At 53.9% G+C, this 23,153-nt stretch overlaps 1 protein-coding gene across 4 annotated transcripts in view; it reads left to right on the plus strand.

Moving 5' to 3' along the window:
- Positions 1-23,153, plus strand: part of LOC106594219 (C-terminal-binding protein 2) — a 360,185-nt gene that overhangs the window by 242,331 nt on the left and 94,701 nt on the right. For all 4 annotated transcript variants that reach the window (XM_045701166.1, XM_045701165.1, XM_045701164.1 and 1 more), the window contains one exon: positions 19,734-19,878. In XM_045701166.1, the coding sequence (XP_045557122.1) occupies positions 19,734-19,878 (145 nt within the window). The remainder of the gene's footprint in view (positions 1-19,733; positions 19,879-23,153) is intronic.

Raw genomic sequence — 23,153 nt, forward strand, 5'->3', positions numbered from 1 at the left:
CTGGTACAGACCCCTCTATCCACCCCAGCTGGTACAGACCCCTCTATCCACCCAGCTGGTACAGACCCCTCTATCCACCCCACCTGGTACAGACCCCTCTATCCACCCAGCTGGTACAGACCCCTCTATCCACCCAGCTGGTACAGACCCCTCTATCCACCCCACCTGGTACAGACCCTCCATCCACCCAGCTGGTACAGACCCCTCTATCCACCCCACCTGGTACAGACCCCTCCATCCACCCCACCTGGTACAGACCCCTCTATCCACCCCACCTGGTACAGACCCCTCCATCCACCCAGCTGGTACAGACCCCTCTATCCACCCACCTGGTACAGACCCCTCCATCCACCCAGCTGGTACAGACCCCTCCATCCACCCAGCTGGTACAGACCCCTCTATCCACCCCAGCTGGTACAGACCCCTCTATCCACCCCACCTGGTACAGACCCCTCTATCCACCCCAGCTGGTACAGACCCCTCTATCCACCCCACCTGGTACAGACCCCTCTATCCACCCCACCTGGTACAGACCCCTCTATCCACCCCACCTGGTACAGACCCCTCTATCCACCCCACCTGGTACAGACCCCTCTATCCACCCCAGCTGGTACAGACCCCTCTATCCACCCCACCTGGTACAGACCCCTCTATCCACCCCAGCTGGTACAGACCCCTCCATCCACCCCACCTGGTACAGACCCCTCCATCCACCCCACCTGGTACAGACCCCTCTATCCACCCCACCTGGTACAGACCCTCTATCCACCCCACCTGGTACAGACCCCTCCATCCACCCAGCTGGTACAGACCCCTCCATCCACCCAGCTGGTACAGACCCCTCTATCCACCCCAGCTGGTACAGACCCCTCTATCCACCCAGCTGGTACAGACCCTCTATCCACCCCAGCTGGTACAGACCCCTCTATCCACCCCACCTGGTACAGACCCCTCTATCCACCCCACCTGGTACAGACCCCTCCATCCACCCCAGCTGGTACAGACCCCTCTATCCACCCCAGCTGGTACAGACCCCTCTATCCACCCCAGCTGGTACAGACCCCTCTATCCACCCCAGCTGGTACAGACCCCTCTATCCACCCCACCTGGTACAGACCCCTCTATCCACCCCAGCTGGTACAGACCCCTCTATCCACCCCACCTGGTACAGACCCCTCCATCCACCCCAACTGGTACAGACCCCTCCATCCACCCCAGCTGGTACAGACCCCTCCATCTGGTACAGACCCCTCTATCCACCCCAGCTGGTACAGACCCCTCCACCTGGTACAGACCCCTCCATCCACCCCACCTGGTACAGACCCCTCTATCCACCCCACCTGGTACAGACCCCTCTATCCACCCCAGCTGGTACAGACCCCTCTATCCACCCCAGCTGGTACAGACCCCTCCACCTGGTACAGACCCCTCCATCCACCCCAGCTGGTACAGACCCCTCTATCCACCCCAGCTGGTACAGACCCTCCATCCACCCCAGCTGGTACAGACCCCTCCATCCACCCCAGCTGGTACAGACCCCTCTATCCACCCCAGCTGGTACAGACCCCTCTATCCACCCCAGCTGGTACAGACCCCTCTATCCACCCAGCTGGTACAGACCCCTCTATCCACCCCAGCTGGTACAGACCCCTCTATCCACCCCACCTGGTACAGACCCCTCCATCCACCCCAGCTGGTACAGACCCCTCTATCCACCCCAGCTGGTACAGACCCCTCTATCCACCCCACCTGGTACAGACCCCTCTATCCACCCCAGCTGGTACAGACCCCTCTATCCACCCCACCTGGTACAGACCCCTCTATCCACCCCAGCTGGTACAGACCCCTCTATCCACCCCAGCTGGTACAGACCCCTCGATCCACCCCACCTGGTACAGACCCCTCTATCCACCCCACCTGGTACAGACCCCTCTATCCACCCCAGCTGGTACAGACCCCTCTATCCACCCCACCTGGTACAGACCCCTCTATCCACCCCACCTGGTACAGACCCCTCTATCCACCCCAGCTGGTACAGACCCCTCTATCCACCCAGCTGGTACAGACCCCTCTATCCACCCCACCTGGTACAGACCCCTCTATCCACCCCAGCTGGTACAGACCCCTCTATCCACCCCAGCTGGTACAGACCCCTCTATCCACCCCACCTGGTACAGACCCCTCCATCCACCCCAGCTGGTACAGTCCCCTCTATCCACCCCACCTGGTACAGACCCCTCCATCCACCCCACCTGGTACAGACCCCTCTATCCACCCCACCTGGTACAGACCCCTCTATCCACCCACCTGGTACAAACCCCTCCATCCACCCAGCTGGTACAGACCCCTTCTATCCACCCCAGCTGGTACAGACCCCTCTATCCACCCCACCTGGTACAGACCCCTCTATCCACCCCACCTGGTACAGACCCCTCTATCCACCCCAGCTGGTACAGACCCCTCTATCCACCCAGCTGGTACAGACCCCTCTATCCACCCCACCTGGTACAGACCCCTCCATCCACCCCACCTGGTACAGACCCCTCTATCCACCCCACCTGGTACAGACCTCTCCATCCACCCCAGCTGGTACAGACCCCTCTATCCACCCCACCTGGTACAGACCCCTCTATCCACCCCAGCTGGTACAGACCCCTCTATCCACCCCAGCTGGTACAGACCCCTCTATCCACCCCAGCTGGTACAGACCCCTCTATCCACCCCACCTGGTACAGACCCCTCTATCCACCCCAGCTGGTACAGACCCCTCTATCCACCCCAGCTGGTACAGACCCCTCTATCCACCCCACCTGGTACAGACCCCTCTATCCACCCCACCTGGTACAGACCCCTCTATCCACCCAGCTGGTACAGACCCCTCTATCCACCCAGCTGGTACAGACCCCTCTATCCACCCCACCTGGTACAGACCCCTCCATCCACCCCACCTGGTACAGACCCCTCTATCCACCCCACCTGGTACAGACCCCTCCATCCACCCAGCTGGTACAGACCCCTCTATCCACCCCAGCTGGTACAGACCCCTCTATCCACCCCAGCTGGTACAGACCCCTCTATCCACCCAGCTGGTACAGACCCCTCTATCCACCCCAGCTGGTACAGACCCCTCTATCCACCCCACCTGGTACAGACCCCTCTATCCACCCCAGCTGGTACAGACCCCTCCACCTGGTACAGACCCCTCTATCCACCCCACCTGGTACAGACCCCTCCATCCACCCCACCTGGTACAGACCCCTCTATCCACCCCAGCTGGTACAGACCCTCCACCCACTGGTACAGACCCCTCTATCCACCCCAGCTTGTACAGACCCCTCTATCCACCCCACCTGGTACAGACCCCTCTATCCACCCCACCTGGTACAGACCCCTCTATCCACCCCAGCTGGTACAGACCCCTCCACCTGGTACAGACCCCTCTATTCACCCCACCTGGTACAGACCCCTCCATCAACCCAGCTGGTACAGACCCCTCTATCCAACCCAGCTGGTACAGACCCCTCCATCCACCCCACCTGGTACAGACCCCTCCTCCTGGTACAGACCCCTCTATCCACCCCAGCTGGTACAGACCCCTCTATCCACCCCACCTGGTACAGACCCCTCCATCCACCCCACCTGGTACAGACCCCTCTATCCACCCCAGCTGGTACAGACCCCTCTATCCACCCCAGCTGGTACAGACCCCTCCACCTGGTACAGACCCCTCCATCCACCCCAGCTGGTACAGACCCCTCTATCCACCCCACCTGGTACAGACCCCTCTATCCACCCCAGCTGGTACAGACCCTCTATCCACCCCAGCTGGTACAGACCCCTCCACCTGGTACAGACCCTCCATCCACCCCAGCTGGTACAGACCCCTCTATCCACCCCACCTGGTACAGACCCCTCCATCCACCCCAGCTGGTACAGACCCCTCTATCCACCCCAGCTGGTACAGACCCCTCTATCCACCCCAGCTGGTACAGACCCCTCTATCCACCCCAGCTGGTACAGACCCCTCTATCCACCCCAGCTGGTACAGACCCCTCTATCCACCCCACCTGGTACAGACCCCTCTATCCACCCCACCTGGTACAGACCCCTCCATCCACCCCAGCTGGTACAGACCCCTCTATCCACCCAGCTGGTACAGACCCCTCTATCCACCCCACCTGGTACAGACCCCTCTATCCACCCAGCTGGTACAGACCCCTCTATCCACCCCACCTGGTACAGACCCCTCTATCCACCCCACCTGGTACAGACCCCTCTATCCACCCCAGCTGGTACAGACCCCTCTATCCACCCAGCTGGTACAGACCCCTCTATCCACCCCACCTGGTACAGACCCCTCTATCCACCCAGCTGGTACAGACCCCTCTATCCACCCAGCTGGTACAGACCCCTCTATCCACCCCACCTGGTACAGACCCCTCCATCCACCCAGCTGGTACAGTCCCCTCTATCTACCCCACCTGGTACAGACCCCTCCATCCACCCCACCTGGTACAGACCCCTCTATCCACCCCACCTGGTACAGACCCCTCTATCCACCCAGCTGGTACAGACCCCTCCATCCACCCAGCTGGTACAGACCCCTCTATCCACCCAGCTGGTACAGACCCCTCTATCCACCCCACCTGGTACAGACCCCTCTATCCACCCCACCTGGTACAGACCCCTCTATCCACCCCAGCTGGTACAGACCCCTCTATCCACCCAGCTGGTACAGACCCCTCTATCCACCCCACCTGGTACAGACCCCTCCATCCACCCCACCTGGTACAGACCCCTCTATCCACCCCACCTGGTACAGACCTCTCCATCCACCCAGCTGGTACAGACCCCTCTATCCAGCCCACCTGGTACAGACCCCTATATCCACCCCAGCTGGTACAGACCCCTCTATCCACCCAGCTGGTACAGACCCCTCTATCCACCCAGCTGATACAGGCTCTCTATCCACCCCACCTGGTACAGACCCCTCTATCCACCCAGCTGGTACAGACCCCTCTATCCACCCAGCTGGTACAGACCCCTCTATCCACCCCACCTGGTACAGACCCCTCTATCCACCCCACCTGGTACAGACCCCTCTATCCACCCAGCTGGTACAGACCCCTCTATCCACCCCAGCTGGTACAGACCCCTCTATCCACCCCACCTGGTACAGACCCCTCCATCCACCCCACCTGGTACAGACCCCTCTATCCACCCCACCTGGTACAGACCCCTCCATCCACCCAGCTGGTACAGACCCCTCTATCCACCCCAGCTGGTACAGACACCTCTATCCACCCCACCTGGTACAGACCCCTCTATCCACCCAGCTGGTACAGACGCCTCTATCCACCCCAGCTGACACAGTCCCCTCTATCCACCCCACCTGGTACAGACCCCTCTATCCACCCCAGCTGGTACAGACCCCTCCACCTGGTACAGACCCCTCTATCCACCCCACCTGGTACAGACCCCTCCATCCACCCCACCTGGTACAGACCCCTCTATCCACCCCAGCTGGTACAGACCCCTCCACCTGGTACAGACCCCTCTATCCACCCCAGCTGGTACAGACCCCTCTATCCACCCCACCTGGTACAGACCCCTCTATCCACCCCACCTGGTACAGACCCCTCTATCCACCCCAGCTGGTACAGACCCCTCCACCTGGTACAGACCCCTCTATTCACCCCACTTGGTACAGACCCCTCCATCAACCCAGCTGGTACAGACCCCTCTATCCACCCCAGCTGGTACAGACCCCTCCATCCACCCCACCTGGTACAGACCCCTCCTCCTGGTACAGACCCCTCTATCCACCCCAGCTGGTACAGACCCCTCTATCCACCCCACCTGGTACAGACCCCTCCATCTACCCACCTGGTACAGACTCCTCTATCCACCCCAGCTGGTACAGACCCCTCTATCCACCCCACCTGGTACAGACCCCTCCACCTGGTACAGACCCCTCCATCTACCCCAGCTGGTACAGACCCCTCTATCCACCCCACCTGCTACAGACCCCTCCACCTGGTACAGACCCCTTCATCTACCCAGCTGGTACAGACCCCTCTATCCACCCCACCTGGTACAGACCCCTCCACCTGGTACAGACCCCTCCATCTACCCCACCTGGTACAGACCCCTCTATCCACCCCACCTGGTACAGACCCCTCCATCCACCCCACCTGGTACAGACCCCTCTATCCACCCCAGCTGGTACAGACCCCTCTATCCACCCAGCTGGTACAGACCCCCTCCACCTGGTACAGACCCCTCTTTCCACCCCAGCTGGTACAGACCCCTCTATCCACTCCAGCTGGTACAGAGCCCTCCACCCACCCCAGCTGGTACAGACCCGTCTATCCACCCCACCTGGTACAGACCCCTCTATCCACCCCAGCTGGTACAGACACCTCTATCCACCCAGCTGGTACAGACCCCTCTATCCACCCCAGCTGGTACAGACCACTCTATCCACCCACCTGGTACAGACCCCTCCACCTGGTACAGACCCTTCTATCCACCCCACCTGGTACAGACCCCTCTATCCACCCAGCTGGTACAGACCCCTCTATCCACCCCACCTGGTACAGACCCCTCTATCCACCCCACCTGGTACAGACCCCTCTATCCACCCAGCTTGTACAGACCCCTCTATCCACCCAGCTGGTACAGACCCCTCTATCCACCCCACCTGGTACAGACCCCTCCATCCACCCAGCTGGTACAGACCCCTCTATCCACCCCACCTGGTACAGACCCCTCCATCCACCCCACCTGGTACAGACCCCTCTATCCACCCCACCTGGTACAGACCCCTCCATCCACCCAGCTGGTACAGACCCCTCTATCCACCCACCTGCTACAGACCCCTCCATCCACCCAGCTGGTACAGACCCCTCCATCCACCCAGCTGGTACAGACCCCTCTATCCACCCAGCTGGTACAGACCCCTCTATCCACCCAGCTGGTACAGACCCCTCTATCCACCCAGCTGCTACAGACCCCTCTATCCACCCACCTGGTACAGACCCCTCTATCCACCCCACCTGGTACAGACCCCTCTATCCACCCACCTGGTACAGACCCCTCTATCCACCCCACCTGGTACAGACCCCTCTATCCACCCAGCTGGTACAGACCCCTCTATCCACCCCACCTGGTACAGACCCCTCTATCCACCCCACCTGGTACAGACCCCTCCATCCACCCCACCTGGTACAGACCCCTCCATCCACCCCACCTGGTACAGACCCCTCTATCCACCCCACCTGGTACAGACCCATCCACCCACCTGCTACAGACCCCTCCATCCACCCAGCTGGTACAGACCCCTCCATCCACCCAGCTGTTACAGACCCCTCTATCCACCCAGCTGGTACAGACCCCTCTATCCACCCAGCTGGTACAGACCCCTCTATCCACCCAGCTGGTACAGACCCCTCTATCCACCCCACCTGGTACAGACCCCTCTATCCACCCCACCTGGTACAGACCCCTCCATCCATCCCAGCTGGTACAGACCCCTCTATCCACCCAGCTGGTACAGACCCCTCTATCCACCCAGCTCGTACAGACCCCTCTATCCACCCAGCTGGTACAGACCCCTCTATCCACCCCACCTGGTACAGACCCCTCTATCCACCCCAGCTGGTACAGACCCCTCTATCCACCCCACCTGGTACAGACCCCTCTATCCACCCCACCTGGTACAGACCCCTCCATCGACCCCAGCTGGTACAGACCCCTCGCTCCACCCAGCTGGTACAGACCCCTCTATCCACCCCACCTGGTACAGACCCCTCCACCTGGTACAGACCCCTCCATCTACCCCACCTGGTACAGACCCCTCTATCCACCCCACCTGGTACAGACCCCTCTATCCACCCCAGCTTGTACAGACCCCTCTATCCACCCAGCTGGTACAGACCCTCCACCTGGTACAGACCCCTCCATCCACCCAGCTGGTACAGACCCCTCTATCCACCCACCTGCTACAGACCCCTCCATCCACCCAGCTGTTACAGACCCCTCTATCCACCCAGCTGGTACAGACCCCTCTATCCACCCAGCTGGTACAGACCCCTCTATCCACCCAGCTGGTACAGACCCCTCTATCCACCCCACCTGGTACAGACCCCTCTATCCACCCCACCTGGTACAGACCCCTCCATCCATCCCAGCTGGTACAGACCCCTCTATCCACCCAGCTGGTACAGACCCCTCTATCCACCCAGCTCGTACAGACCCCTCTATCCACCCAGCTGGTACAGACCCCTCTATCCACCCCACCTGGTACAGACCCCTCTATCCACCCCAGCTGGTACAGACCCCTCTATCCACCCCACCTGGTACAGACCCCTCTATCCACCCCACCTGGTACAGACCCCTCTATCCACCCCACCTGGTACAGACCCCTCTATCCACCCAGCTGGTACAGACCCCTCTATCCACCCAGCTGGTACAGACCCCTCTATCCACCCCACCTGGTACAGACCCCTCTATCCACCCAGCTGGTACAGACCCCTCTATCCACCCCAGCTGGTACAGACCCCTCTATCCACCCCACCTGGTACAGACCCCTCTATCCACCCAGCTGGTACAGACCCCTCTATCCACCCCAGCTGGTACAGACCCCTCTATCCACCCCACCTGGTACAGACCCCTCCATCCACCCAGCTGGTACAGTCCCCTCTATCCACCCCACCTGGTACAGACCCCTCCATCCACCCCACCTGGTACAGACCCCTCTATCCACCCCACCTGGTACAGACCCCTCTATCCACCCAGCTGGTACAGACCCCTCCATCCACCCAGCTGGTACAGACCCCTCTATCCACCCAGCTGGTACAGACCCCTCTATCCACCCCACCTGGTACAGACCCCTCTATCCACCCCACCTGGTACAGACCCCTATATCCACCCCAGCTGGTACAGACCCCTCTATCCACCCAGCTGGTACAGACCCCTCTATCCACCCCACCTGGTACAGACCCTCTATCCACCCCACCTGGTACAGACCCCTCTATCCACCCCACCTGGTACAGACCCCTCCATCCACCCAGCTGGTACAGACCCCTCTATCCAGCCCACCTGGTACAGACCCCTATATCCACCCCAGCTGGTACAGACCCCTCTATCCACCCAGCTGGTACAGACCCCTCTATCCACCCAGCTGGTACAGGCCCTCTATCCACCCCACCTGGTACAGACCCCTCTATCCACCCAGCTGGTACAGACCCCTCTATCCACCCAGCTGGTACAGACCCCTCTATCCACCCCACCTGGTACAGACCCCTCGATCCACCCCACCTGGTACAGACCCCTCTATCCACCCACCTGGTACAGACCCCTCTATCCACCCAGCTGGTACAGACCCCTCTATCCACCCCACCTGGTACAGACCCCTCCATCCACCCCACCTGGTACAGACCCCTCTATCCACCCCACCTGGTACAGACCTCTCCATCCACCCAGCTGGTACAGACCCCTCTATCCACCCCAGCTGGTACAGACACCTCTATCCACCCCACCTGGTACAGACCCCTCTATCCACCCAGCTGGTACAGACGCCTCTATCCACCCCAGCTGACACAGTCCCCTCTATCCACCCCACCTGGTACAGACCCCTCTATCCACCCCAGCTGGTACAGACCCCTCCACCTGGTACAGACCCCTCTATCCACCCCACCTGGTACAGACCCCTCCATCCACCCCACCTGGTACAGACCCCTCTATCCACCCCAGCTGGTAGAGACCCTCCACCTGGTACAGACCCCTCTATCCACCCCACCTGGTACAGACCCCTCTATCCACCCCACCTGGTACAGACCCCTCTATCCACCCCACCTGGTACAGACCCCTCTATCCACCCCAGCTGGTACAGACCCCTCCACCTGGTACAGACCCCTCTATCCACCCCACTTGGTACAGACCCCTCCATCAACCCCAGCTGGTACAGACCCCTCTATCCACCCCAGCTGGTACAGACCCCTCCATCCACCCCACCTGGTACAGACCCCTCCTCCTGGTACAGACCCCTCTATCCACCCCAGCTGGTACAGACCCCTCTATCCACCCCACCTGGTTCAGACCCCTCCATCTACCCCTGGTACAGACCCCTCTATCCACCCCAGCTGGTACAGACCCCTCTATCCACCCCACCTGGTACAGACCCCTCCACCTGGTACAGACCCCTCCATCTACCCCAGCTGGTACAGACCCCTCTATCCACCCCACCTGCTACAGACCCCTCCACCTGGTACAGACCCCTTCATCTACCCAGCTGGTACAGACCCCTCTATCCACCCCACCTGGTACAGACCCCTCCACCTGGTACAGACCCCTCCATCTACCCCACCTGGTACAGACCCCTCTATCCACCCCACCTGGTACAGACCCCTCCATCCACCCCACCTGGTACAGACCCCTCTATCCACCCCAGCTGGTACAGACCCCTCTATCCACCCAGCTGGTACAGACCCCTCCACCTGGTACAGACCCCTCTTTCCACCCCAGCTGGTACAGACCCCTCTATCCACTCCAGCTGGTACAGAGCCCTCCACCCACCCCAGCTGGTAAAGACCCGTCTATCCACCCCACCTGGTACAGACCCCCTCTATCCACCCCAGCTGGTACAGACACCTCTATCCACCCAGCTGGTACAGACCCCTCTATCCACCCCAGCTGGTACAGACCCCTCTATCCACCCACCTGGTACAGACCCCTCCACCTGGTACAGACCCTTCTATCCACCCCACCTGGTACAGACCCCTCTATCCACCCAGCTGGTACAGACCCCTCTATCCACCCCACCTGGTACAGACCCCTCTATCCACCCCACCTGGTACAGACCCCTCTATCCACCCAGCTTGTACAGACCCCTCTATCCACCCAGCTGGTACAGACCCCTCTATCCACCCCACCTGGTACAGACCCCTCCATCCACCCAGCTGGTACAGACCCCTCTATCCACCCCACCTGGTACAGACCCCTCCATCCACCCCACCTGGTACAGACCCCTCTATCCACCCCACCTGGTACAGACCCCTCCATCCACCCAGCTGGTACAGACCCCTCTATCCACCCACCTGCTACAGACCCCTCCATCCACCCAGCTGGTACAGACCCCTCCATCCACCCAGCTGGTACAGACCCCTCTATCCACCCAGCTGGTACAGACCCCTCTATCCACCCAGCTGGTACAGACCCCTCTATCCACCCAGCTGGTACAGACCCCTCTATCCACCCACCTGGTACAGACCCCTCTATCCACCCCACCTGGTACAGACCCCTCTATCCACCCACCTGGTACAGACCCCTCTATCCACCCCACCTGGTACAGACCCCTCTATCCACCCAGCTGGTACAGACCCCTCTATCCACCCCACCTGGTACAGACCCCTCTATCCACCCCACCTGGTACAGACCCCTCCATCCACCCCACCTGGTACAGACCCCTCCATCCACCCCACCTGGTACAGACCCCTCTATCCACCCCACCTGGTACAGACCCCTCCATCCACCCAGCTGGTACAGACCCCTCTATCCACCCACCTGCTACAGACCCCTCCATCCACCCAGCTGGTACAGACCCCTCCATCCACCCAGCTGTTACAGACCCCTCTATCCACCCAGCTGGTACAGACCCCTCTATCCACCCAGCTGGTACAGACCCCTCTATCCACCCAGCTGGTACAGACTCCTCTATCCACCCCACCTGGTACAGACCCCTCTATCCACCCCACCTGGTACAGACCCCTCCATCCATCCCAGCTGGTACAGACCCCTCTATCCACCCAGCTGGTACAGACCCCTCTATCCACCCCAGCTCGTACAGACCCCTCTATCCACCCAGCTGGTACAGACCCCTCTATCCACCCCACCTGGTACAGACCCCTCTATCCACCCCAGCTGGTACAGACCCCTCTATCCACCCCACCTGGTACAGACCCCTCTATCCACCCCACCTGGTACAGACCCCTCCATCGACCCCAGCTGGTACAGACCCCTCGCTCCACCCAGCTGGTACAGACCCCTCTATCCACCCCACCTGGTACAGACCCCTCCACCTGGTACAGACCCCTCCATCCACCCCACCTGGTACAGACCCCTCTATCCACCCCACCTGGTACAGACCCCTCTATCCACCCCAGCTTGTACAGACCCCTCTATCCACCCAGCTGGTACAGACCCTCCACCTGGTACAGACCCCTCTATCCACCCCAGCTGGTACAGACCCCTCTATCCACTCCAGCTGGTACAGAGATCTCTATCCACTCCAGCTGGAACAGACCCCTCTATCCACCTCACCTGGTACAGACCCCTCTATCCACCCCACCTGGTACAGACCCCTCTATCCACCCCACCTGGTACAGACCCCTCTATCCACCCCACCTGGTACAGACCCCTCTATCCACCCCAGTTGGTACAGAGCCCTCCACCCACCCCAGCTTGTAAAGACCCCTCTATCCACCCCACCTGGTACAGACCCCTCTATCCACCCCAGCTGGTACAGACCCCTTTATCCGCCCAGCTGGTACAGACCCCTCTAATCACCCCAGCTGGTACAGACCTCTCCACCTGGTACAGACCCCTCCATGCACCCAGCTGGTACAGACCCCGCTATCCACCCCAGCTGGTACAGACCCCTCCACCTGGTACAGACCCCTCCATCCACCCCACCTGGTACAGACCCCTCTATCCACCACAGCTGGTACAGACACCTCTATCCACCCAGCTGGTACAGACCCCTCTATCCACCCCACCTGGTACAGACCCCTCTATCCACCCACCTGGTACAGACCCCTCTATCCACCCCACCTGGTACAGACCCCTCTATCCACCCAGCTGGTACAGACCCCTCTATCCACCCCACCTGGTACAGACCCCTCTATCCACCCCACCTGGTACAGACCCCTCCATCCACCCCAGCTGGTACAGACCCCTCTATCCACCCAGCTGGTACAGACCCCTCTATCCACCCAGCTGGTACAGACCCCTCTATCCACCCCACCTGGTACAGACCCCTCTATCCACCCAGCTGGTACAGACCCCTCTATCCACCCAGCTGGTACAGACCCCTCTATCCACCCCACCTGGTACAGACCCCTCTATCCACCCCAGCTGGTACAGACCCCTCTATCCACCCCACCTGGTACAGACCCCTCTATCCACCCCACCTGGTACAGACCCCTCTATCCACCCCACCTGGTACAGACCCCTCCATCCACCCCAGCTGGTACAGACCCCTCGCTCCACCCAGCTGGTACAGACCCCTCTATCCACCCCACCTGGTACAGACCCCTCCACCTGGTACAGACCCCTCTATCCACCCCAGCTGGTACTGACCCCTCTATCCACTCCAGCTGGTACAGACCCCTCTATCCACTCCAGCTGGTAAAGACCCCTCTATCCACCCCAGTTGGTACAGAGCCCTCCACCCACCCCAGCTTGTAAAGACCCCTCTATCCACCCCAGCTAGTACAGACCCTTCTATCCACCCACCTGGTACAGACCCCTCTATCCACCCCACCTGGTACAGACCCCTCTATCCACCCCACCTGGTACAGACCCCTCCATCCACCCCAGCTGTTACAGACCCCTCTATCCACCCCACCTGTTACAGACCCCTACAGCTGTTGACCACGTTACATCACTAACTGAGACTAACATGGTGAGGTACTCGTCGCCTCAAACCACCTGAAGGATTTCTCACGGGGAACGGCTGTATTAAGGATCTACAGATACTATTAGTGTCTGTGTGTGAAGAAGCCAAGCGTGGGTCTGTTTTATAATATCCTAGATATACAGTACATGGTCCAGAGGATTATTCAGCATGTTCAACAGAGATTGTCCGTCCAGGAAAACATGATGTCAGACAGACAGCAGGTCTGTAGCCAGTAGACGTTCAGCAGAGACTCCACTTCTCCAGCTGTAAAGAGGGGCCTGCTGAAAATGTCCTCCCTCAGCATTACAGCATTACCGTCATCCCCACTGAACACACACACACACACACACACACACACACACACACACACACACACACACACACACACACACACACACACACACACACACACACACACACCGCTCGGATGACCTCATAGTCATACAATCCAGGAAGACATGGAGTCTGTGAACACACACGCACGCACGCACGCACGCACACCACACACACAACCACACACACACACACACACACACACACACACACACACACACACACACACACACACACACCGCTCAGATGACCTCATAGTCATACAATCCAGGAAGACATGGAGTCTGTGAACACACACGCACGCACGCACGCACGCACACCACCACACACACACACACACACACACACACACACACACACACACACACACACACACACACACACACACACACACACACCGCTCAGATGACCTCATAGTCATACAATCCAGGAAGACATGGAGTCTGTGAACACGCACGCACGCACGCACGCACACACACACACACACACACACACACACACACACACACACACACACACACACACACACACACACACACACACACACACACACACCGCTCAGATGACCTCATAGTCATACAATCCAGGAAGACATGGAGTCTGTGAATACACACACACACACACACACACACACGATAGAGCTCCAACAGCGGAGGCCTCTGCTAGGTGTCACAGGGAAACCAGCCCTGTCAGAATGGATGCTTCTCAAAATAGGGTTCATTGTGTGTGTGTGTGTGTGTGTGTGTGTGTGTGTGTGTGTGTGTGTGTGTGTGTGTGTGTGTGTGTGTGTGTGTGTGGACAGAGGAGGGGAGGGTAACAGACAGATTAGGTCAGACTTTCCATTTAAGTAAACGAGTGGCGCTCAAGAGACTATTTCTCTCACAAACCCGTTAATTTCTATAGTCACTCCTCTTGCAACAGAGCTTTGTCCCTGGCTCTACAGCAAATCACTAACCCCTTCAGAGAAGTGGCGACGGCCTGAGCATCAGAGAGAGAGAGAGGGTATATGAGGACAGCGAGAGTAGAAGAGAGAGAAGATTAAAGAGAGATAGACAGAGAGAGGGAGAGCTTTAACCTTGAATTAGTATCTAATAGGTCCTCCCAGGAGACAGCTCTACCATCTAACAGCTCTACCATCTACCAGCTCTACCATCTAACAGCTCCACCATCTGAACAGCTCTACCATCTAACAGGTCCTCCCTGGAGACAGCTCTACCATCTAACAGCTCTACCATCTAACAGGTCCTCCCTGGAGACAGCTCTACCATCTAACAGCTCTACCATCTAACAGGTCCTCCCTGGAGACAGCTCTACCATCTAACAGCTCTACCATCTAACAGGCCCACCCTGGAGACAGCTCTACCATCTAACAGCTCTACCATCTAACAGGTCCTCCCTGGAGACAGCTCTACCATCTACCAGCTCTACCATCTACCAGCTCTACCATCTAACAGCTCTACCATCTAACAGCTCTACCATCTAACAGGTCCACCCTGGAGACAGCTCTACCATCTAACAGCTCTACCATCTAACAGCTCTACCATCTAACAGGTCCACCCTGGAGACAGCTCTACCATCTAACAGCTCTACCATCTAACAGCTCTACCATCTAACAGCTCTACCATCAAACAGCTCTACCATCAAACAGCTCTACCATCAAACAGCTCTACCATCTAACAGGTCCACCCAGGAGACAGCTCTACCATCTAACAGGTCCTCCCAGGCGACAGCTCTACCATCTAACAGCTCTACCATCTAACAGCTCTACCATCTAACAGGTCCACCCAGGAGACATCTCTACCATCTAACAGGTCCTCCCAGGCGACAGCTCTACCATCTAACAGCTCTACCATCTAACAGCTCTACCATCTAACAGCACTACCATCTAAAAGCTCTACCATCTAACAACTCTACCATCTAACAGGTCCTCCCAGGAGACAGCTCTACCATCTAACAGCTCTACCATCTAACAGGTCCTCCCTGGAGACAGCTCTACCATCTAACAGGTCCTCCCTGGAGACAGCTCTACCATCTAACAGCTCTACCATCTAACAGGTCCTCCCTGGAGACAGCTCTACCATCTAACAGGTCCTCCCTGGAGACAGCTCTACCATCTAACAGTTCTACCATCTAACAGCTCTACCATCTAACAGGTCCACCCTGGAGACAGCTCTACCATCTAACAGCTCTACCATCTAACAGGCCCACCCTGCAGACAGCTCTACTATCTAACAGCTCTACCATCTAACAGGTCCTCCCTGGAGACAGCTCTACCATCTAACAGCTCTACCATCTACCAGCTCTACCATCTAACAGCTCTACCATCTAACAGCTCTACCATCTAACAGGTCCACCCTGGAGACAGCTCTACCATCTAACAGCTCTACCATCTAACAGCTCTACCATCTAAAAGCTCTACCATCTAACAGCTTTAACCATCTACCAGGTCTACCATCTAACAGCTCTACCATCTAACAGCTCTACCATCTAACAGCTCTACCATCTAACAGCTCCACCATCAAACAGCTCTACCATCTAACAGGTCCACCCGAGACAGCTCTACCATCTAACAGGTCCTCCCAGGAGACAGCTCTACCATCTACCAGCTCTACCATCTACCAGCTCTACCATCTACCAGCTCTACCATCTACCAGCTCTACCATCTACCAGCTCTACCATCTACCAGCTCTACCATCTAACAGCTCTACCATCTAACAGGTCCACCCAGGAGACAGCTCTACCATCTAACAGGTCCACCCTGGAGACAGCACTACCAGCTCTACCATCTAACAGCTCTACCATCTAACAGCTCTACCATCTACCAGCTTTACCATCTACCAGCTTTACCATCTACCAGCTTTACCATCTAACAGGTCTCCTGCAGCTCTACCATCTACCAGCTCTACCCTGGAGACAGCTCTACCATCTAACAGCTCTACCATCTAACAGCTCTACCATCTAACAGGTCCACCCAGGAGACAGCTCTACCATCTAACAGCTCTACCATCTAACAGGTCCACCCTGGAGACAGCTCTACCAGCTCTACCATCTAACAGCTCTACCATCTAACAGCTCTACCATCTACCAGCTCTACCATCTAACAGGTCCACCCTGGAGACAGCTCTACCGTCTAACAGGAGACAGTTCTACCATTTAACATCTCTACCATCTAACAGCTCTACCATCTAACAGCTCTATCGTCTACCAGGTCCACCCAAGAGACATTTTAAGAAAGTTGAAGCTCATTTACTGTATTTCTATCATTTAAAGAAGGAAAATATGACCCCAGCCATTATCACCTTGGTTGCTGTAGCTTCCTTCACCTCAGTCTGTCTACAAACACATAGCCTACAATTATCCACCACACGTTAACTCACATTAACTCAGCAACCGGGATTAAAATATATAATTTAATATGTACAGAATGATCGCAGAAAAAGTATTTTTAATTAACAAAAGGTTTACACATTTTGCCATGGGGTGGGGAAGACATTTTTTGCAGTAGCGCCTTGGGACCCAAAAGCATAATCAGTACTCTAAGTTCCCCTTGAGCTGGTCTGGAGCAATGAGGTAGTGACCCGGGGTACCGTACTAAACCACAAATGACCTCTGAATCCCGTCAGCATAATCGCAAAACGTTTAGTTGAGCGACCCACTATATTTGTCAAACGGCAGTAGGAAGCATCGATCACCATGTCACCAGAATAAGACCCTTTCTGGGAAAGGAGCATCAAGCTCGTCACCGTGCGCTTTCACCACCTTGTGTAGTTCATCATAACTTATTTCATCTGTCGCTTTATTAAACTGAATGCTTTCCCATGATTCCAAGTTTACTTCCATATGATTATTCTATCAATAGTTACGCATAAAGGCGCTTCCACCACCATTTCGCACATAATACAATTTTACCAAACACAAACCGATCTCACCATGTCAAACAAACAAATTATCTGTCGGCATTTATACAATTGTACCGAAACTTCCTGTTTCCGTCACAGCTATCGTTACTTTTTTGTTTTTATACGGTATGACTTTACTCGCATAAAAACTGTGGATGGAAACGTAGTTAATGACTGTAAAAAAAGAATGGACAAAGCCATCGATCAACGTGACACCATTCATTCCTATGTGAAGACTCAATAGCGCATTGAAGCCAAATTAAGTCAACTAAGATGGCATCTCATGAAGACATAACATGTGCAGTTTGAGCTACTCCAGGAAGTGGTGTTGCAGGCTAGCTCAGTGCTGCCCCCCTCTCAATGAGTAACTCAAGGTGAAGGCTGGCCGGGGTACTGCAGGCTAGCTCAGTGCTGCCCCCCTCTCAATGAGTAACTCAAGGTGAAGGCCGACCGGGGTACTGCAGGCTAGCTCAGTGCTGCCCCCTCTCAATGAGTAACTCAAGGTGAAGGCCGACCGGGGTACTGCAGGCTGCCATTAGCAACTAAATTATCCTCATAACTTCTTCTGTGTGCGATTTTAAAATGATCGGTTCAAGGACATACATCTGGTGTATTAGAAGCAAATATTTGTACCATGATTGACACCAAAAAAATTTTACACGAAGATTGAACACAAAGATGGCCATTTCCCCTTTCACTATATGTTTTCTGAACCTCCGTGGCTTCAATGAGAGGGGGCAGTGGTTCTCCCATTGTTTAGATAGACAGACTCATTTACCAATATAAAAATGTTTAACTGACGCGGGCTAACTGAGTGACTGTCAGTGACACATTTATTTATTCTACTTTTATTTATTTATTTTATTTTACTAGGCAAGTCAGTTAAGAACAAATTCTTATTTACAATGACGGTCTAGGAACAGTGGGTTAACTGCCTTGTTCAGGGGCAGAACAACAGATTTTTACCTTGTCAGCTCAGGGATTACTGGCCCAATGCTCTAACCTTTCGGTTACTGGCCCAATGCTCTAACCTTTCGGTTACTGGCCCAACGCTCTAACCACTAGGCTACCTGCCTAACAAGAGGAAGACTGACGATGCACAAACCATTTTAGAAATGACACCTTGTGTATTCTACTATTCTACCTAGCAACAGTAAGTTGAGATCCCGACTGATTACCGAGGTCTGGACTGTGCAGCTACGGCCCTGTGAGGTTAGTGTCCTAACTGTGTAGCTACGGCCCTGTGAGGAAGCGTCCTAACTGTGTAGCTACGGCCCTGTGAGGTTAGTGTCCTAACTGTGTAGCTACGGCCCTGTGAGGAAGCGTCCTAACTGTGGAGCTACGGCCTTGTGAGGAAGCATCCTAACTGTGTAGCTACGGCCCTGTGAGGAAGTGTCCTAACTGTGTAGCTACGGCCCTGTGAGGAAGTGTCCTAACTGTGTAGCTACGGCCCTGTGAGGTTAGTGTCCTAACTGTGTAGCTACGGCCCTGTGAGGAAGCGTCCTAACTGTGTAGCTACGGCTCTGTGAGGAAGTGTCCTAACTCTGTAGCTACGGCCCTGTGAGGTTAGTGTCCTAACTGTGTAGCTACGGCCCTGTGAGGAAGCGTCCTAACTATGTAGCGACGGCCCTGTGAGGAAGCGTCCTAACTGTGTAGCTACGGCCTTGTGAGGAAGTGTCCTAACTGTGTAGCTGCGGCCTTGTGAGGAAGTGTCCTAACTGTGTAGCTACGGCCCTGTGAGGAAGTGTCCTAACTGTGTGTGTGACAGTGTTGTGTATGTCCTCCTGACCATGTATCTTGACCATGTTTGTTTGTCTCTCCAGGTGTTGAACGAAGCGGTAGGGGCCATGATGTACCACACCATCACTCTGACCAGAGAGGACCTAGAGAAGTTCAAGGCTCTACGCATCATCATCCGCATCGGCAGCGGCTACGACAACATCGACATCAAGGCAGCCGGAGAGCTGGGTATGCACCGATATTCACTGAATTATGATCGGCAGGATGTAGTCATTTAGCAGACACTTTTATCCAAAGTTACTTTCGTTAACACATGCAGTGCATTCGGAAAGTAATCAGACCCCTTGATTTTTTTTTTCTCCCACATTTTGTTACGTTACAGCCTTATTCTAAAATGGATTAAATCAATGTTTGTCCTCATCACACACAATACCCCAATAATACCACAATACCCCAAATTTGAGCTAATGTATTACAAATAGAAAACAGAAATACCTTTATTTACACAAGTATTCAGACCCTTTGCTATGAGACTCGAAATTGAGCTCAGGTGCATCCTGTTTCCATTGATCATCCTTGAGATGTCAGAGCAAATACCAAGCCATGAGGTCAAAGGAATTGTCCGTAGAGCTCCGAGACAGGATTGTGTCGAGACACAGATCTGGGGAAGGGTACCAAAATATTTCTGCAGCATTGAAGGTTCCCAAGAACACAGTGGCCTCCATCATTCTTAAATGGAAGAAGTTTGGAACCACCAAGACTCTTCCTAGAGCTGGCCGCCCGGCCAAACTGAGCAATCGGGGGAGAAGGGCCTTGGTCAGGGAGGTGACCAAGAACCCGATGGTCACTCTGACAGAGCTCCAGAGTTTCTCTGTGGAAATGGGAGAACCTTCTAGAAGGACAACCATCTCTGCAGCACTCCACCAATCAGGTCTTTATAGTAGAGTGGCCAGACGGAAGCCACTCCTCAGTAAAAGGCACACGACAGCCTGCTTGGAGTTTGCCAAAAGGCACCTAAAGACTTTCAGACCATTTGATTCAAGATTCTCTGGTCTGATGAAACAAGGTTGAACTCTTTGGCCTGAATGCCAAGCGTCACGTCTGGAGGAAACCTGGCACCATCCCTACGGTGAAGCATGGTGGTGGCAGCATTATGCTATGGGGATATTTATCATCTGCAGGGACTGGGAGACAAGTCAGGATCTAGGGAAAGATGAAGTACAGAGAGATCCTTGATGAAAACCTGCTCCAGAGCACTCAGAACCCTCAGACTGGGGCAAAGGTTCACCTTCCAACAGGACAACGACCCTAAGCACACAGCCAAGACAACGCAGGAGTGGCTTCGGCACAAGTCTCTGAATGTCCTTGAGTGGCCCAGCCAGAACTCGGACTTGAACCCGATCGAACATCTCTGGAGCGACCTGAAAATAGCTATGCAGCAATGCTCCCCATCCAACTTGAGAGGATCTGCAGAGAAGACTGGGAGAAACTCCCCAAATACAGGTGTGCCAAGTTTGTAGCATCGTACCCAAGAAGACTCGAGGCTGTAATCACTGCCAAAGGTGCTTCAACAAAGTACTGAGTAAAAGGTCTGAATATTTATGTAAATGGAATTGGGTATGATATGGTATTGTATGGGGTATTGTATGGTATGGTATGGTATTATATGGGGTATGGTATTGTATGGGGTATTGTATGGTATTATATGGGGTATTGTATGGGGTATTGTATGGTATTATATGGGGTATTGTATGGTATTGTATGGGGTATTGTATGATATTATATGAGGTATTGTATGGGGTATTGTATGGTATTATATGGGGTATTGTATGGTATTGTATGGTATTATATGGGGTATTGTATGGTATGGTATTGTATGGGGTATGGTATGGTATTATATGGGGCATTGTATGGTATGGTATTGTATGGGGTATTGTATGGTATTTAGGCTGGGTTTATGTATAGCATGTGGACATCTGCTGATTGAAAAAGGGCTTTCTAAATACATGTGATTGGTTGATTGATGAATTGATTGAATGTATGGTGTATTGTGTGATATTGTATTGAATAGGTTATTGTATGGGATATTATATGGCGTATTGTATGAGGTATTGTATGGTATTAGATGGTGTATTATATGGGGTATTGTATGGTATTAGATGGTGTATTATATGGGGTATTGTGTGGTATTATATGGTGTATTATATGGGGTATTGTATGGTATTAGATGGTGTATTATATGGGGTATTGTATGGTATTAGATGGTGTATTATATGGGGTATTGTATGGTATTAGATGGTGTATTATATGGGGTATTGTGTGGTATTATATGGTGTGTTATATGGGGTATTGTATGGTATTAGATGGTGTATTATATGGGGTATTGTGTGGTATTATTATATGGGGTATCGTATGAGGTATTGTATGGTATTAGATGGTGTATTGTATGGTATTAGATGGTGTATTATGTGGGGTATTGTATGAGGTATTGTATGGTATTAGATGGTGTATTATATGGGGTATTGTATGGTATTAGATGGTGTGTTATATGGGGTATTGTATGGTATTAGATGGTGTGTTATATGGGGTATTGTGTGGTATTATTATATGAGGTATTGTATGGTATTAGATGGTGTATTGTGTGGTATTGTATTATATGAGGTATTGTATGGTATTAGATTGTGTATTATGTGGGGTATTGTGTGCTATTGTATTATATGGGGAATTGTATGGTATTAGATAGTGTATTTTGTGGGGTATTGTGTGGTATTGTATTACATGGTGTATTGTATGGTATTAGATGGTGTATTATGTGGGGTATTGTGTGGTATTATATGGGGTATTGTATGAGGTATTGTATGGTATTAGATGGTGTATTATATGGGGTATTGTATGGTATTAGATGGTGTATTATATGGGGTATTGTATGGTATTAGATGGTGTATTATGTGGTATTGTAATATATGGGGTATTGTATGGTATTATATGGTGTATTATATGGGGTATTGTGTTTTATTGTATTATATGGTGTTAAATGGTGTATTGTACACTGTATTGTATGGTGTATTATATGGTATTAGATGGTGTATTATATGAGGTATTGTGTTATATGATGTATTGTATGGTATTGTATTTTATGGTGTATTGGATGATATTGTACGGTATATATTATATGGGGTATTGTATTTTTAGTTTAGTTAATTAATTCGACCATTTTAAAAACCAAGCACACATAAACCTTGAAAAAGCCATGCATACGTATGATATATATTATATGGGTTATTGTATGGTATTGTATTATGTATGGTATTGTATTATATGGGGTATTGGGTGGTATTGTATTATATGGTATATATTATATGGGTTATTGTATGGTATTGTATTATATTGGGTATTGTATGGTGTTCTATTATATGGTGTATTGTATGGTATATATTATATGGTTATTGTATGGTATATATTATATGGGGTATTTCATGGTATTGTTTTATATGGGGTTTTGT

This window comes from Salmo salar, chromosome ssa18, assembly GCF_905237065.1.
Source record: "Salmo salar chromosome ssa18, Ssal_v3.1, whole genome shotgun sequence".
Taxonomy (NCBI): domain Eukaryota; kingdom Metazoa; phylum Chordata; class Actinopteri; order Salmoniformes; family Salmonidae; genus Salmo; species Salmo salar.